At 41.7% G+C, this 18,682-nt stretch overlaps 1 protein-coding gene across 1 annotated transcript in view; it reads right to left on the bottom strand.

The window, feature by feature from the left end:
• SVEP1 (sushi, von Willebrand factor type A, EGF and pentraxin domain containing 1) overlaps positions 1-18,682 on the bottom strand; it is a 117,241-nt gene that overhangs the window by 23,324 nt on the left and 75,235 nt on the right. Inside the window, exons 29-39 of the mRNA XM_064735572.1 lie at positions 17,743-17,866; positions 17,050-17,220; positions 14,794-14,967; positions 11,865-11,984; positions 10,926-11,102; positions 10,075-10,159; positions 9,569-9,760; positions 8,392-8,559; positions 5,785-6,457; positions 1,651-4,430; positions 442-667 (exon numbers count right to left, since the gene is read on the bottom strand). Of these exons, the coding sequence (XP_064591642.1) occupies positions 442-667; positions 1,651-4,430; positions 5,785-6,457; positions 8,392-8,559; positions 9,569-9,760; positions 10,075-10,159; positions 10,926-11,102; positions 11,865-11,984; positions 14,794-14,967; positions 17,050-17,220; positions 17,743-17,866 (4,890 nt within the window). The remainder of the gene's footprint in view (positions 1-441; positions 668-1,650; positions 4,431-5,784; positions 6,458-8,391; positions 8,560-9,568; positions 9,761-10,074; positions 10,160-10,925; positions 11,103-11,864; positions 11,985-14,793; positions 14,968-17,049; positions 17,221-17,742; positions 17,867-18,682) is intronic.

Below are 18,682 nucleotides of genomic sequence, written 5' to 3'. Positions count from 1 at the left end.
TTTCTACAGATGTACAGTGGATTAAGATCTTTGTTCTTTAACGAGGATTCAAGTTTCTACAGATGTACAGTGGATGTCAACTGCCTGTTATTCTAGAGATAAATCTCTGCCTGCAATCCTCAAAATATATTAGAAATCTTGGACATAATTTTTTTTAAATCTCAGACATAGTGATTTAATGCTTGGCATGTGATAAAATGAATGCTTTTCTAAAAGACAGCCTTTTGATGGAAGGAGAAATAAAATATTTTTTGTTCTGAAAGTCCATACATAGAAAACAATTGTTCTTATTGGGAAACAACTAAACATAAAACATTTTGCAGAATATGCTTTGAAATTTTTAGTTGTGCCCAGTTAAGGGCCAAAGGGTAAGGAAGATATGAGAAGCACTCCTGAATTCAAGAAGGCCAGCAGAATATAACAGTGCTAATAAAACTATACCTTGCATGTAGATGTGCTTGCTCCCACCAGAGTGTAGCCTTCTACACATGACAAAGTGATGCTTGAGTTCACAGTGAAGTTGTTCCCAAGAACGATTACATTAGTGATATTTCCTGGAAGTGGACACTTTCGGGGGCAACAGGAAATACTCTGAGGGGACCATTGTCCATCTTCCTGGCAAGTGCATATATCCACTTCTGTCGCCATTGTGTAGCCTTCCAGACATCTGCAACACAGCATGAAGACCTGACCAGAGAGACACAGCTAGGAATAACCCATAAATTAAAAAGTCAGGACAGTAACTTTTCAGCATTAGTTGTTAATAATATGTCTTGAGATTTTTCTATTACTTCAAGGTAAGCCTGTAAGAAGTATGTCTCAACTGAATTAATTCTGTTGCAAGAGCTGGAGACTTCACACTTCATTTCCAGCTGTTTCATGCTGCTGTAGCATCACAATGGAAAATGAGTTGGTGGCTTCAGTACTCAGAGGGTACTGGAAGTTTTAGGGCAATTTCTACACTGCCCATCTCTTTGCTAGGAGGGCCTTTGGCGAGGTAGAGTGTGTGAGCACCAAGCAATTCTAAAGATGATCTCACTTTCTTCCAAGAACAAACTAAGCCTTAGTCTTGCTTAGAAACCCAAGGCTGACTCAATGGTGCTTTACCAAGAACAACTCAACTGGCTTGCACTAGTGGATTTAGTAGTGGGCAGCAAAAGTACTCCAGGAAATTAACAAAAACTCCTCAGTTTCTCATATCTATCAAAGGAGTAATTTGCTCCAGTGCTCCAGACAGCACAGCGCTGCAATGCAGATAATGGGAGAAGAGGGATATCAAGTCTTTTGTATTACAAGAGGCATCTGAAGCGGAAGGAAACCATAAATACAATGCCAAGAGGAGAGAAGCTGCACACCCTGCTGACTGTTGCTGTCACTTGATAAAAAACCCTATATGTTGAAAACAGTGTTTCAGTGGAGAAGAATAAGAAAGCAAATGGAAATGGGAAATTAAAGTCAGTGGAAGCATCAGCCCAACAAGCTGAAATGCTTTTCTGGAGTTTTCCAAACAGTATTTTATAAAGTGCATGGCAATGTGGGCTTTGTCAATCAGAGTATGTAGAAACTTGCACTAACTGAAGGTACATGAACCTTCCATCTTCTTTCCTTCAGAGACTTTTAATGAAAACAGAATAGCAGTATCATCCTTACCTGTACTGGACCTTACTTCCATAGGTGTAAATGTTCCCAAGAACCTCTGCATTTGGGATAGATGGTGGTGGGCCACAGTTTAAGAGCTCACAGCTTGGGTATGGCTTCTTCCACACACCTGTCTCCACACAAGTCAGTTTTGGACCCCCCTTCATGACAAAACCTGTCAAGCAGGTATAGATGATTGTGTTCTCATCTTCAGAGCTGCTCCCGTTGATAAATGTGTTGGGGATGATGGGTGGAGCACCACAGGAAATCTGTCCGCAGCGAGGAAACCCAGAACTCCATTTGCCAGCTGCCTCACAGGTGACTTCAGGAGGTCCCAGCAGTTTGAAGCCCTCCAGGCATTGAAACTGCACACTTATCCCACAGCTGAAATCTGTACCAAGAACAATCCCATTTCGAATCTGTGGTGTAGGACACACACAGGGTAGGCAAGACGGAAGGCTCCCACTCCAGGACCCATTGGACAGGCATTGCCGTAAGGGATTGCCATGCAGGTTATAACCAGGGAAGCATATATAGTGGACAAATTCCCCAAAAGTGAAGGCTGAGCCATTCAGAAAGCCATGGGAGATGTCTTCAGGGGGTCCACAAATGACTGGCTCACAGTGTGGTGCTTCTGAGTCCCAGGTACCGTCACGCTGACAGGTAAGCGTCGATGCTCCTTGCAGGCTATAACCATCATTGCAGTGATAGTGCACTTCTTTATTAAAGCTGAAATCTGAGCCAGTAGTTCTCCCATTGGGAAGAGGCAGTGGCACAGGGCAGATCACAGCTCTGCAAACTGGAGTGATTCCACTCCAGCTTCCATTTTCAAGGCAGACTCTACTCCTGTCCCCATCTAACAGGAAACCTTCATTGCACCTATACTCTGTATGTCTCTGGAATGTGTAGTCCTCTCCAGTTACCTGACCATTCTCCAGAACTGGTGGTGGGCCGCAGGAAACAGGAATGCAGATTGGTTCACTGCCATCCCATTTCTGGCTCTCTTGGCATCTCCTCTCTGCAGGGCCATTTAACTGGTAACCAGGATCACATTCATAGTAGACAACACTCCCATATGTGTAGTTTTCCCCTCTTACCTTCCCGTTCAAAGGATGGGTAGGTGAATTGCACGTTAATGCTTTGCAGTAAGGAGCAGTGTGACTCCACTGCCGACTTGGCAAACACAGCCGCGTGTCAGAGCCAACCAGTGTGAATCCTGGCCTGCAGGTGTACCTCACTGCACTGCCAAGCCTGTTCTCTGTGACGTGCAAAAAACCATTCTCGGGGGGGGATGGCAAGGCGCACTCTATTGAAACACAGGCAGGGGCAGTGCCGTTCCAAGCCCCATCTTCTTGGCAAGCTAGAACAGGGTTTCCCAGCAGCTCGTAGCCAGAGTAACATGTGTATAAAATGATAGTTCCAAATAAGAAAGTGGTGAGCTGCATTGCACTGTCTTCCTTCAAAGAACTTTTGAAGTCCTTCACGTTGTCAGCCAGCAACACATGAGAAAGGGAGGGGTTCTCTGTAACACTCTCCTGGTCAGGACGCCTTTCCCCATGTCTCAGCTGCACATACTCTCCGAAGTCAATGTGAGGAGGCAGGCCACAGTCTGTCGGAAGGCAGGTTGGTGTAGAGCTAGACCACCCAGATTCTTCACAGGTCTGCATGGCAAGGCCTGACAGCTGGAAGCCTGGCACACAGCTGTAAATGACCATGGCCCCATAGCTATAATCTGCACCCTCCACAAAGCCATTCTCAATGGGTTGAGGGGGCTGGCAATTTATGGCCTTGCAAGAGGGAACCTCTGTACTCCACTCTCCTGTTTCTAGGCATCGCAGTGTTTCCTCCCCTTGGAGCTGGAAACCTCTGTCACAGAAATACCTAACTGTCTGTCCATAATGGAAATTTGTGAATGAGTATTTGCCATTGAGAATCTTCTTAGGCCTTGGGCATTGAATAGGTTTGCAAACTGGCTTTCCCCCAAGCCACTGTCCATCTTCTCCACAGAGGACAGTTGTGTTCCCTAGAAGTTCAAAACCTGGTTTACATGTGTAGAGGGCTGTGCTAAGGAAGGTGAGGCCCTGCACATCAACTATGCCATTCTGAATTTCTTCTGGTTGAGGACACTCCACAGGAATACATTCTGGCAAAGGCAAGCTCCATGAGCCATCAGCCTGGCACCTGATGGTGGACTCACCCTTGAGCAAAAACCCATCCACACAGATGTATTTCACAGTGCTTCCAAAATGAAGGGATGAAGTCAAGGGGTCCCCAAAGGGGATATAGGGAGGTGCAGAACACTGTACAACTTTGCAGAAGGGAAAGGAATCATTCCACTGCTGGGAGGGCAAGCATTTCAGTACAGAGGAGCCATGCAAAACATAACCCTCTTTGCAGGAGAACTGTACAACACCAACTTGGTAAGACACTTCTCTCAAGACCAGCTGATTTTCTGCCAGGGGTGGTTCTGGACATTTTGTTGGCACACATTTGGGACTTTGCTTTTTGCTCCATCTCCCAGACTTTTGACACGTCCATGAAACATCTCCAATCAGCTCATAGCCTTCATCACAGAAGAACTCAACTTTGGAGCCCATTTCAAAAGTTTCTCCCTTGGAGTAGCCATGCTGGATGGATGGTGGTTTTCCACAGCTGAGGGGAGCACAGTAAGGGGGCAATTCACTGTACCACTGCCGGTTTGCTTGGCAGATAAACACTGGGCTCCCAACCATCTGGTAACCAGAGTCACACTGATAATTTGCCTGATTTTCAAAGAAGTGCCCAGTGGTGTCCTGGAAAACAGTTAACAGAGAGACATGTCTGAAATGCAGAGGCATGATTTGGCAACAGGAGACTGATTTAATTTCTTGTGCTCTCCTGGTCTAGCTTCTAGCCGAATCCCTGACAGCAGTAAAGGCTGTCTCAGAAGGAATGAAGGCAAGTAACTGGCACAAAATATCTTGCCTCAAATAATGCACTCTTCTTTTCAGGAAATCTGAGGCCAAAATAAAACAGAAAATTCAAACCTTAAAAGGTGAAAGCTAGAAAAGAATTCCTCTGCTTTCTCCCCTCCTGAGCCATGAGACCAAAATAGGTGGGGAAAGGAAGATGGGAAAAAAATGGATCAGGGGAAGCTGCCATCAAATGGCCTATTATTGTCGTGATTCTTTAGCTTCTGTGTGTATCTGAGCTTGGAGCCCTCAAATCTACTGCAACTAGGAGACATTTATAAATGCCACATATGCAGCTGCATGGCCTTGAGCAGGCAGCTGAGAAGCAACTAAAAGTTGCAGTCTGGGCTTTGATTGAGGTAATAAAAATTTTCTCTAACTGTAAGGAATAGATGAGGGAGCGATCCTACCTAAGGAAGACAAAACAGAGTGATATGCATTAATTAGAAAATGCATCTGTCTGGGAGTCAGAACAGAAACTGCTGGAAACTCATGTGGGAACTGGAATGTCAACCTCCACCCTCCAAATTTAGCAAATGCAGATTCTCTGGTATCTGGTATCCCTGGTATCTGGTATCCTGGTATCTTAAATCCCTGGATTTAAGGAAGGAAGAGGGATGCTCAGAAGAAAAATGTTTCAAAAATTCAATGTTAAATCTTTATAATAGTGGTTTTGATCTTCCTTACCACAATATTGCCCTTGTGCGCCAAATGTGCAACATTGTTGCAATTTAATTTGATAAGGAAAGGGAAGTTCTGACTTCAGTAAAGAAATGTGCTTGCATCAAAAGAAGAAAAAATATCTCAAGGTGATTTATCTATTGCATATCAGATTTTTTTATCACAATGAAAAAAGCAAGGTTTGTCAACTGGCATCAGTTCTTCATATCTAAGAAGGCACTTGAAAGCTACCCAAGAACCAAACAAATGAAGACTAAGACATTAAGGAAATCAGTTGAATATGTCTCCTAACTGATAAGCCACTTTATGATAGGAAATTCCATGGAAATAGTCATGCTTTTCAGATATGATTTTGATGGAAATCCACCTGCTTTTCCCCTTCTTTATCCTATCCAATCATGTACTTCCTCAGTTTTAACAGAAGAGCAAAACAGAAAAAACTCCAACAGCAACAGTTGTGAAGATACATTCAGTTTCCCATGGTATCAGGCAGATGAGAAATCACATTCTGTACCTTAATAAAGCCATTCTCAAGCTGCGGTGGCTCTCCGCAGGACACTGGGTGGCATGTGGGCAAACTGCCACTCCAGTTGCCAGTGGCCTCACAGGTCCTCTTCTTCTCTCCCTTGATGTAGAACCCCTTGTTGCAGCTGTAAGCCACCACTGCTCCAAAGCTGTAGTTGGACCCGCTGGCGTAGCCATTGCTAATGTGGGGAGGCTCTCCACAGCGGATGGGGATGCACTGGATGCTCAGAGGAGAAGGATTCCACTGGCCCCCTCGCAGGCATTCAATCTTGGCTGAAGTGTTCAGAACGAAGCCTTCCATGCACTTGAAGCTCACAACGGAGCCAGCTGCAAACTTGGCTTTACTAATGGACTCCAGGATGCTGTATGAGACAGTGGAAGGCTTTTCACAGAAATCAGCTATGCAGTGGGGCATGTCCCTGCCCTCTGGAGGCACCCATGTCCCTTCTGCATTGCAAAGCAGCTGAGAGTTATCAGCCAGGCTGTAACCATCCAAACAGAAGTAATAAGCTATATCACCAAAGAGGCGGTGGCCACTCTCTGGTGATGCATTTTCTACATGGGGTGGTTCATCACAGGATACTGCCAGGCACTGCTGGTGGCTCACACTCCACTTGCCACTGGCTAAGCACTCTATGGTTTCAGGGCCAACTAATGTGTAACTGTGGATAAGGAAACAACACAGTGAGTCAAAAATACAAGCACTGTCAAACTCCACCTAAGGTTTCCTGAAGCCCTTGCAGTATGAGCTTGTTGCTAGAATCCCAGAACAACAGGATCTTTTAAATTAGCTATGATCAACTTCAAAAGGAAAATCCTAAAGCCTACACATCCATGGGTGAAGTATCACAACGGTGGGCATCCTAGCACACCTTGTGCATCTTACCTCTCTCTCATCTGTCTGAGAGAGAGGTAAGATGTCCAATGACCATTTCTGAGCTTCCATTTTGGCCTCAAAGTACTACAGTAAACCTAGTATTGTGCTGTAATGGTCCATGCAATCCTCAAGAAAATGATCTCACTCAGAAACTGTTTCTGTTTACCAAAACTGATTGGAAAAGAAAGAGATGAAAAACCTAGAAAGGCCTTTTGGGTTTTTGTATTAGCCCTTTCAATCTATTTTCACACTTGCAAGCAAAGTGAAACTTCTTAGTGAGTTACCCAGAGATGCTCTTACCAATAACACATATAGCAATTTTAAAATAATTTCTTCCTAAAAACTCACTGTTAAAAAATATTAGAAAGTCAATAAAAAAATTAATGCTGACTGGAAAAAACCAAATGAAATTATTTATAATAAAATTCTACCACATTAATACTGTTAGTGTACTTGTAGTTCTCCAGTCTGTCTCTGGGATGCAGGGACAGGCATTAATCCATGCAGCTCATCATCCCACTTAAACCTCGGCTGCTTACATATGCAACAGGCAGTAGTGTACTCACAGTACCTGTGACTGTTTTCTCAAATTTTTTTCTCTGTGGTGTGCTCTCACAAAGAGCAAAGAAACAATAACTACTGCAAAGTCCCCATTGACTTTCCAACTGCAGGCTGTTCAGATCTTGAAGCAACATCTGTAAAACTGTTTTGTCTTGTTTGCAGAATTTGTTTTCAAGGCCTCATGACTGGACCTCAGAAAAAGAGCCTATTATGTGCCAATGTTTAAAATAATCCACTGTCACAGGCAAACAGCTGTGACAGCCTTTAAATGCTGCTATCCTACCCCATTTAAAATGCTTGCCCAAGAAAGAGAAGCAGCTTTTAAAATCACTATACAGTCTAGAAAACATAATAAGGATGCTTTATGTCAATTATGTTTCAATTAACATTGCAAAGACAATTTATAAGAAAAATGCTGGCTTGTCATTTACCATTTTACACTGAGAAAAAGCAGAAAATTCTTCAGTCACTTTGGACCTAAACTGGCAAAAAGCTCTGCTTATCTGCTCTGCCTTTTAGACAGAACAGTTTCAAGAAATTTTATGGAACTGCTTATAGGCTGTAAAGATTACTGTGTGCAAAGGTTTTTGCAGGATCAGAGTCCAGCATTATACTTTCATGCTTGATGTCATCAAAACTGAGCCTCCACTTTGATGAAAATTTCTCTACATAGAGTAGATAAAAACAAATTTAAAACAATACACCTCAATAAACAATGAGTCTTAATTTTAAGGAAATAGAATTTGGAACACCATAGCAGACAGTTCAACTGCATCAAAAGCATTCTTACATCCTGATGAGACATAAAGAATTTGCTATGATCAGAGCCTTGAATTTAACACAGAAGTACTGGTTCTCCAGTAACTCCAAGCAAAAGGGTTCCCGATTGAATTGTGCTACCATTCCCCCTGATTCCTCTCTCTCTATTCTTCTCTTCCTGAGTGTATTCAGTTCCCCTGAAACTACTTTAATAAATCTCTGTCTCATACTAACCTGACCACCCACAAAAAAAATCTCCGTTGCATTTAACTTCCAAAAAGTTAAGACAGAAGTAGCAAACATGAATTAGTGTGCAGTTAGAAAGGACTTGTCAAACAGTGCACCAGTTTTACTCAACCTGATCCAGTAGTGCTGATCCAGTAGTGCTGATCTACATACCCTTCCTTACAGGTGTAAGAAACTGTGTTTCCAAAAGTAAAGTTATCTCCTTTGATGACTGCATCTTTGATGGCAGGAGGGGGACCACAAGACACAATGTTGCAAGCTGGTGGTGTGCTGTTCCAGCTCCCTGAAGATGCACAGATAAGTACAGAAGGTCCCTGAAGGCTGAGACACAAAGACCATTATTAAGGCATCATTTCATTCTGGGTGAGGGATGGAGAGTGAAAGAGCTGCTTTGCTTTCTGGCTCCAGTGAAACTAAGGAGTCTTTCTCACTGACTTTAGTAGAGGCCAGAATCTCACGCTTTGCTCATGGAAAAACACCCCGATGTTATTAAAAAAGCTGGTCTTCACATCACTTTGAAGAGCAAGCTGGTGGATTTTGTGTGAAGACTCAAGGCTCTCAAGGAAGACACACACAATTTCTGCTGCAGCTTTGCCCCTCTTTGAACACAAAAGAAATACTTGTTTCACCAAATGAACGCACTTCATCTACCTGCCTGCATCTGGACAAGGAAATGATTGCAGCAGGAAAATGTCATCCCTAAACAGGTCCATATGGGACCATTTATGTCAGAGCATATCTGCTAGAAGTACAAGCAGATATGAGGGGAGGCAGAAACCTGCATGTTCAGTCACATCCTTGGATATAGGATTAATGTGTTAATTTTTAATTGCAGCATGTTAAAAATATGTTTGCAATATAATTGCTTACAAATGTAAAACAGAACAAATACTTAGAATAAGTTACTAGTACAAATTGTTAAAGGAGTAAATTGTTAACTTCCAGAAAGTTCCTTCACAAAAGGTGCTGAAAAGCAACAGCAAAAGTAATATGAACTACAGTTGTAGAGGTATAATGATCTTCAAAGGCAAATGAGAACTTTCAGAAATAATGAAAACTATTTTTCTGAATATTCAAAATATTTTTGTAAGTTTAATGGTAAAATGAAAAGCATAACATATGTACATAGCAAATCCTGAGTGACTTTTCTGAACTGCTCCAGTTCAGGATAAAATACAAAAAGTACCCTCAAGGTACAAAGAAGTCTTTTCCAATTCTGTTTTAGTATTTTATTACTCTGAGCAATGATCCCAGCTTTTTTCTTTCAGATATAAGTCAGACCTAACAAGTATGCCACCTGCATTTGGCTCAGGCACATTCATGCATTTACCTGTATCCACTGTCACAGGTGTATGATACAGAGGAAAGATAGGCTGTGCCACTGAGCGTGTACTTTCCATTGCTGATATCCTGTGGGCTAGGGCACGTCACCATTTCACAGGAGGGGGGAGCATGACTCCAAATGCCACTAGCAAGGCATAGAATTTCCTTTTCACCCACCAAGTTGTATCCATCATTGCATCTGCATTAGAAGAAAAGAAGTGCTATCAAACACAGGGCCTTTTGTGCACAACATAATCAGCCATCCCTTTTTTCTCATCATCCACACCTGCATAAACCATCTTTCTTTTCAGGAACTAGAGAAGTAGTACTGGAGTAAACATTCAGCTCTGCTAATGAACAGCCACTCTATAACCAAATGTCTTTCCATTATTTTAATCCCATCTTGCTCTTCTCCTTCATTTCAACCAATCTCTCAATTCAGCCATACTCTTATTTGCTGCCAGATTGTCAATCAGTTATTAATACAGCACTTCAAACATACTGAATTCCTACCTGTACACCACCTTATTATGGTATGTAAAATTTGAGCCAAAAATGGCACTGTTCTCTGGAATAACTGGATCACCACAGGATATAGCTTTAAAAAGACAGGAATACAAGAGAGGTTGATATAACACAAACAAAAATGAACAAGATTAGGATTTGCTTTGTTTTCTCTGAAAAGATTTGAAGAAATATAAAGCCCTAGGTAACAATGAGTTCTTGACTAATCTGTAAGTGACATTTAGGACTCTTTATCTGAGTTCACCTTACTGAGAAACTGAACTAATTGGAAGTAGGCAGTTATGACCACGCTACAAACCACATGCTTGATTATCAAGAGGAGTCCATATCTACCTCTCTCTACGGACAAAGTAGTTGTTTTCTTCCTCAGACATTCTTTGTCAACTCTTCACTTTACCTGTTGCTTCATCTCATTTGTTCTGGTTTTCTAAAGAAACAATTTCTGCTATTATACCATGACTATGTACATGCATCAGCCTGTCCTTTCAGGTTGCTTTTAATCCACTGAGACAGTTAATGGTCTTTAAGTGATTAATTGCTTGAAAATGGAAAGCTGGGTGGAGAAGAATTAGAATTAGAAGAACACTTCTAATGCTTCCATTAGACTGAGTCTATACCTCTGACGCACTGGAGAATCTGCGTAAGAGAGAACCACTACAGACATGACAACTGTGCTTATGTCTTAAGAGAACAAAGACTTCAACACTGACATCCAGATCTGCTAGGACAGGGTTTCATAAGCTGCCATGGTCTCTAAAGGCTCTTCACTATTACTTTTCCCCCCCCATCTGCCTAATGTTAAAGTCACATTTCAGCATGCATTACCCCTAGGAACCAACCTTCACAATAGGGTGTTGGGTCGCTCCACTCTCCAGACTCCATGCAAGTAAGTTTCATCACTCCTGTCAGCTGGAACCCTTCTTTGCAGGAAAATGTTACTTGACTACCAACACTGTAAGTATCCCCATGTAAATGACCATGCTCTGGATTTCCTGGATTATGGCATTTCACAGGTTCTGAGGAAAAAGAGGGAAACTACAAATAACATACTTATGTGTCAGGTTTTGTGAATAAATTACAAGAGATATCCTTGGGAATTTGCTGAGAGTAGAAGGCAAAGCATATGGAAAACACTAAAGTAGTTTACAAAAGAAATTTACAGCCATTTCTCTTTTATATGTAAATGACTGAAGACTCATGCAAGTAAGCTAATCTCCAAGTTTAAAGATGTGGAAGAGCCTCTGTAACTGAGTTTGCATTCCTTGTCAGAAGCAAACATATCTTACAGTAATTTCTCCCTCTGTGAGGGAAAGCCCATTCCAGCATGTCCATCCCTGAAAATGAAAACTGCTCAACTACCTTTTATGCCAACCTATGCCACTGTCTAGTTATCTTCTTCCAAAGTTACCTTGTTTAATGTTTCCACAGGTAGTTCTAGCCCTACTCAGAAGCCTGTGTTAAAATGTTTCTTCACTGCGCAGCTCTGCTCTGAGAAGTGAAACACTGTGGCCTTCCCAGGTCTTGCGCTCAGCACGCAATTAGGTTTTTGCATGTGTGTATGCCTTGGAGCAGCATCCCAGTGACAGCTGTATCCTCACAGAGAGGTGAGTTTTCAAGAAACAAAAGGAGACACTATCACAGCCCTATCCAGACTAAACCGACCTGGAGATGAAAGCATGCCTGTCCCAGATATCAATTGTTGTCTCGCAACTGGAAGGCAGGATACTGGCCTATATAGAATCTTGGAAAGGCTAGCTGGATGTTTTTCTTTCCCATACCTGCACATTTTTTGCCATCTCCTGTATAAGGAGGGATGCAAGTGCAAACATAGGATCCGTTCGTATTGAGACAAGATGCGTGCTCATCACAATCTGATCCAACAGCGCATTCATCAACATCTGCAAAAAACAAAACAAAGCAAACCCACAAAACCCATGTCTCTAGTGTGTTATTTGTAGCAAGCATTTGCTTTAAATTTCTGTCTTACTGTCAAGAGGAATTACTTTAAGTAGTACAATTAAAAATCACTTACTGCAATCACATTTTTCATCCATTGGTAAAAATACTTAATATTTAAACAAATATTTATAACTCACTGTAAAGTTGCATTGTAATTTTAATTATAATTTACTCAGCAGTACTGCACAACATGAGAAAATCAGAGATACATGTTACTAACTTTCAGTCACTACTTCCACACAAAGTATCTGGTTTCCAAACTGCAAAAGAACAGATATTGTAACTATTGTACTACTAGTCTGCGTAGACACCCTAAGGAAGGATTTTTGCATTAAACTCTTGCTTGGGAAATCCTCTTGATCTCAACCTTCCTACTTATAAGACAGGAAAACTTAGTCAAGAGGAGAAATACTCTGAAAACATTAGAGCCCCATCTTTGATGAAGGCTCTAATATCTTAGACTAGGCCCAAAAAGAGCCTGCAGTTGCCAGAAGTGTTAAAAATAATTCAAAATATATTAGTTACTATAAATCTTTTAATCTAGACAAGGATTAAGTAAGAAAACATCCCTGGTATGAAAACAATGAGTCAAAATTGCAAAGAATCAATTTCAAAGTATCTAATTGAAAAGTGTTGGCATCAGGGATTATTCTTCTCTATAAAAATGCTTGTTTCATACTGTTAGAGAGAGGTAGAACAATTCTTAATCTAAATGCCCTGCTACAGGACCCTTGTTGATCAAGGTATGCCATGCAGACACACAGTTTGTGTTCTTTGCCCATTTCCAGTAAAAAATCACTGGTTAAAAAAGCAAGAAAATTTACTGAATTGGAGGGTTTATTCTTCACTACTGGATGAGTCTGATCAGCATGAGAGGACACATTGAAAAGAAAAGGAGCTTCTTTCTGATATGCAGCATGACAGCTGCACTGTAATACCCAGAGAGTTGCCAACTACACAAGTACCAGGAGAATGCAAAGTGCTGCCACAGCAGAACTGGAATGACTGCTTCTTCTGTAATGTCTTGTTAGGCAAGAGACTTCCAGTGGGGTGGAACTACACGGTGAATCACACCCTAACAGAACAAAAGGAATGCTTCAGGGCATAGGTGTGCCAGGATTTGCTAGCACGTCCCTGAAGCATGAGTCAGAAAGGTAAATGGTGGGTCAGGGTGCCAAATCCACTCTTGTTTTCATTTTCCCATAACGTAGCTTTAGGAGAGACAAGGCAAGCTGGAAGGTGGGGTGCAGGCTTTTTCCTTCTGAACGTTGTGACTCCTACAGCATGGAAGTTGAACTATTTGGACAGCCTTGACGTACCTGGGATGATGTTTTTAGATTCTGAAGAAGTGCTGCTGGACAAGATACTACAAAACTAGAGGGATCCTACTCCAAAGAGAATTTTGGCAGAACTAAAAGACTTTGGTATCTTCTTTTGCTTGTCTTGACTGAAAAAAATATGTGCTATACCTACAAAGAATTAGGAGTCAAACACAAATCTTGCCAGTTTTTTTACCGCGCAATTCCCATGGCTATGATCCAGCACAACCAGATGCAGCAATCCAAGTACAGCTAGGTACTGGATTTCAGCAGGGGAATGCTGGAGACATGGCCCTGCAAGGCCAGTGACACCTAGTCCTTGATACACAGTCCAATGCCAGCCTCTCACACCTTCCAGCTTGTGCCACTGCACCTGGCACATCAGACCCAACTGACCAGCGAGTAAATTAAGGTGTGGCAACTGCATGAGCTGCGGTCACAAGTGTACTCCCAGGGCTCTCAATGCTGCAGCTGCTTCCTGGCAGGCATATCTGACTCAGCAAAAAACCCCCACAACAGAAAAAAAGTTCAGAGAACACTGGCAGAGGTGATCTGCCCATCAAGTTAGGGACTAAGGAGACAGCAAGGTGGTCTTTTGTTCAGGTAAACATCAACTAACAGTTGAGTGGATCAACCGACAGTGTAAATGCTTCTCCTTGAGCTCCTTAAAGAGTGTGAATGTCTTCTGAGTTAGCCAGACCAACACAGAGGAGTGGAAATGAACACATGGTCAACATGAGGTATAAATGTCAGACAAGTACCAATGGGCTTGAGCTGGCCTTAACTCACACATTCATTGCCAGCTACTGGGGATGTGCAAGGTCATGAGGATGAACATATTACCGAGCTTGATAATACAACACACTGGAACTATACCTAAACTGTGTATTACAATTGCTGTATTTTATTAAGTAACTTGAATTTGTTTCTCTTGTGCTATGCAGTACATTTTGTATCACTCGGCTTGATTGGAAATCCTGTGCAGTATCTACTGTCCTCAGGTCAGTAAATCTGATATTAAATACTACAATGTCCATGTGTGAAATATCTAAAAGAACCTGGTCAGAGAGCATAAGACACTGACAGCATGCTGGAGAGCAACAAAATGCACAGGTCAGAAGCACAGAATGCAAGGATTGCAGGACATGGAAGGAGAAAGGTTGGGAGTGCAATGCAGGCCTATATAATTTTATATATATTTGATAAAAGCAGGATGTGGGGCACACAAGAGGATGGACAGAAAAAGGTGATAGAATGTAGTTTTGGTTTCATGTAAGGCTGAGCATGTTATTTCAGAAAAATGAATATTTTGGACTGTGGGATTGTGGTTTGCCTCCACAATTTCAGAATGAATGTTTGCTCAAACCTAAGGGCACAGGAGAACTGTGAGATTGTCAGTGCATGCAGCCAAATGTATGGCACTTCTTACCAAGGCATGATGGTGAAACGCTGTTCCAGCTTCCATTGTCCAGGCAGAGCATCCTGGAGTCACCCAACAAATAGTAGCCACTGTTACAGTGATAGGTAATAGTACTGCCAGCAAAAAAGTCCTCAGCTGAATAATATCCATTTTCTAAAGTTGGAGGCACTCCACAGCTGATTCCTGCAAGATGGGTGAAAAGAGGGCACAGGCATTAGCAGAGCAAACACACATCATCTTCAGAATAATTCCACATGAGAGCCATTACTGCATGTTTTTCTCTGCAGCTGTACAATCCCATTAGCAAGAGGGCCCAGTCCTTTTCTGAAGTAGCTAATCAATTCCAGGTCTAGTGGAGGGTCTTGTTTTCTGGGCATTTTTCAATAAGAGTCTTAGAGGACTTTCCAGCTTCTGCTAAAAAAATTTTGCTAGCTCCTGAGGAGACATCTGTGGCTGAGATCTGAGCAGATGCCCTTCAGTCACAGAACACTTCTGATAAGAAATAATCCTTGGTGAGTTATAAAGAAAAAAGAAAAGTGAGTTTGCCTTGTTGTTACTTCCCTTTGCTGAAAATCAAGCTCAGGATTGCTGTGCTTAAACACTGCAAAAGTAGCCAACAGAGACTGCTAAGAATTACAGTCCTGGCCTGAGATGAGGGAGTGCATGAATGATGGAGAGACTGGAGCTGACTTCACATACAAACCTGGCCATCCCTTAGATTGACTATAGTAAATAATCCCATCTGATCCCAGTTGTGACAGCAGAAATCATCCCTGTACCTGCCTACCAGAGGTTTTTATTTATTCTAGCAGAGTTTCTTCTATGCATCTTTACCTCAATCAAAAAGGCTTAAACTTATTCCAACAGCTACACAGGTCATCTTTGTAGATACACAGGTTACAGCAAGTCCTAGTCCCCCAGCTGCATGCAAGGATCATGCAACAAGAATTTAAAGCCTATAGTTATGGAAGCCAACTACTTGCTGGGAAGGAATAGAGCTGGAGAGTTTGTAACAAAGACAGGCTCTCAGGCACCTGTGGTTTTGGAAGTGTTTAGCACCAAGAAGAGGAAAAGGATTCTGGTGGGTGAAGACAGTGATTACACTAAGCCTGATTCAGTCAGTACTTTTTCAGGCCTACACCATTAGTATAAACCTGTAGTTCATTATGCAGGAAATAGGTATCTTCAAGTAACTTTCATTCATCAGGTCCTTGTAGAACAGGTACCTTAAAGGCCAATGGGCAAGTCTAGCCTTCATCTACTCAGCCTGTTTGTGGCAGGTCAGCCCTCTTCTGTCTCAGTTCTGTGCTCAGCAGGTAAAATTGCTTGGCCCAATGCAGAGAAAACAGAAACACTAACAGGATTCTGGTGGTTATCGCAGCTTACACGCCAAGAAAGTGCAAAGCTGTTTCTGCCAGTGAGCTTTCCTTCTGCCCAGCAGGACTTGCTTTTGGGTAAATCCTCATGGGCATGCTCTAATTTATACAGAAGATGAGACTTTTGCTACAAATTACTGAATAAAGAGGAAGACATTAAAATTTAGATAAAATTATTTTAAAGGCATTTTTAACAAATTTGATGATTTCCTCCCAACTACATATAAATTCTAGGATTATGCAATATCTGCTTCTGGAGCTAATTTTCTATTCTGCTGAAATGAAAAATGTAATCAGCTCCAACACAAGCAACTGCAGTCATATGGGCAGTCACAACAGAGGAGGACCAAAGGAAAGGGGAAAGCAGGAGCAGGAATCATATAATCAAAAGAAACTTGGCAGCCTGAATGCATACAGCTCAGTTTCTTTGAAGAAATCCGGTAAATCTTGGAGCACTTCCAAGCCCTAACAGAAATGTATGCAGCCTATAAAGACATCAGGTCATAATTTACTCAAGTCAAGGCTTCTACTTCAAACCAGACATTCTCAGTGACATCCAAAAATCACAGAGATATTTTAGCATTTCCTGTGCATCTTCCACACTCCTAATGCCACTGGGGAGGAAAGTACCAGACTGCTGATCCAAATGGACTAATTTCTCTAACAGCCATGGATGTTAGAAACTGGCTGAAAATATGTAAGAACATGGTCATGATACAGTTTCTGCTCAGCAAAACATGAGCTTAGTTTTAAGCATACATGTTTATGCCGTAACATGAATGGATACAAGAGCATGATAGCTGCAAAAAAACCCCAGGCCATGAATAGTGATAGGATCCAAATAAACACCAGGGTTTCCTAATCCTGCCAGCTCACTGAGACAACTCACTTTCACATCGGGGAAAAGGCCGTGTCCACTGTCCCAGGTTAAGGCAGTGTTGAACAGAGTTTCCCACTATCTGGAATCCTGGGTCACAGGAAAGGCTCACTTTTGACCCTGGCTTTAAATCAGCAGAAGAGGCCCGCAGATGAGGTATGGATCCTTGCAAAGATGGACAATCTGTGAACAGAATATATGCATTCAGTAAGAGGTACAGCTACATGCTGAAATGAACAAACTGGTTATGTGATTGATCCCGTATAAGTTTACTCAGGAAAAAGCTTTCAGAAATGTTATGCACGTTACATCCCATGGGTCCAAAGGGTTTTGACAATCATCAACATATAAAATCAGAAAAGGAATCTACAGAAAAAGAAGCAAGGAGGCAGCAGGTATTTTAATACCATACAATAATTATTAGAATAAAAGGCAGGAATTTTTTTTTCCTGGTCCACTACCATCTTCACTCTTTTCCCATCTCAATTCAGGAAGCAATAAATTTTTGTCATAGATTTCAATGAACTTTTGTTACAAAACCCTGGAATTTGAGGAATGAAGGACTGCATGTTCTAACTGTCAAATAATCAAAATAATTTATTCAAGGTTAGTAGAGCAAAGGCTGCAAGTTTGCTAGTTGACCCCATATAAGAGCCTTATAGTGTTGCTCAGAAAAAAATGGGTTCGAGGAAGTAAAGCTCTAACCAGCACAAAATATACTCTTGTAATCTATCTTCACTCTTCCAACAACTCCTGGCAGGAAATCTGGCCAGGCTAGTACATTTCCTTTTTGCAGTTCTTCTGGACAGGATGTAGCCAGAGATTCTACCTATGGATTTAAAAAAGTTGGTTAGATATGTTTGAGGACAGTGTAGGAAAAGAATATTAAAAAAAATATTCCCTTCATGCGTGTATGCAGCACTAAAACAGATCCTTGAGGGAGTAATGCTCATCTTTTCTAGCACAAGAGGTTCCTGGCTGAAGTACTTATTATTCTGTTCTTATAAGCCACCTAGATATGGCTGAGTCACTACCTGAAGGACTACTTGACATACAAACAAGGTATTGAACACAGCTCTTGAGACACAATTGCATTTGTTACTGTAAAAGAAGAACACATCTACGTCACACCAAAAGACAGTAATGAGGCTCCAACCTGAAGAGAACACTTATCTATTTGCAGAAAATGTCAAATAGAAGCCAAAAAGAACTTAGTGTTCAAGATCTGTATCCTGAAAACTGCTAGCCCTGCACCACATATAAGGGACAGAAACACAAAAAGGAGAAGCTTAATAAGGTAATTAGTTGTTTCCAGAACACGAGTTTTGTGAACTGAATTAACTTGACTCTGTATAACACTCTAGGCAAGGCCCAGCCAAAGTGGGATGGGGACATAAGTAATGGAGTATAGAAACAGGAACTATATAGGCCAGCTAAGTACAGGAGAAACAAAGGACCACACTATTAGACCAACAGCAGATTAGTATCTTGAAAGAAGATCTGGCCATATGTCTCTGATAGAAAAGTTTTCTCAGATGGGTGATTGCCTTCTGTCAAGTTTCCAGCAGATAAATTCAACCAAGAATAATATTCCACAGTGTCTGTCCTTGTGAGACAGAAAGGTACATCATGAACTTTGGAGTGA

Source organism: Zonotrichia leucophrys, chromosome Z (assembly GCF_028769735.1).
Source record: "Zonotrichia leucophrys gambelii isolate GWCS_2022_RI chromosome Z, RI_Zleu_2.0, whole genome shotgun sequence".
In the NCBI taxonomy this organism is placed as follows: Eukaryota; Metazoa; Chordata; class Aves; order Passeriformes; family Passerellidae; genus Zonotrichia; species Zonotrichia leucophrys.
Note: the sequence above shows the minus strand (reverse complement) of the source record. Positions and strands in the feature narration are given on the sequence as shown.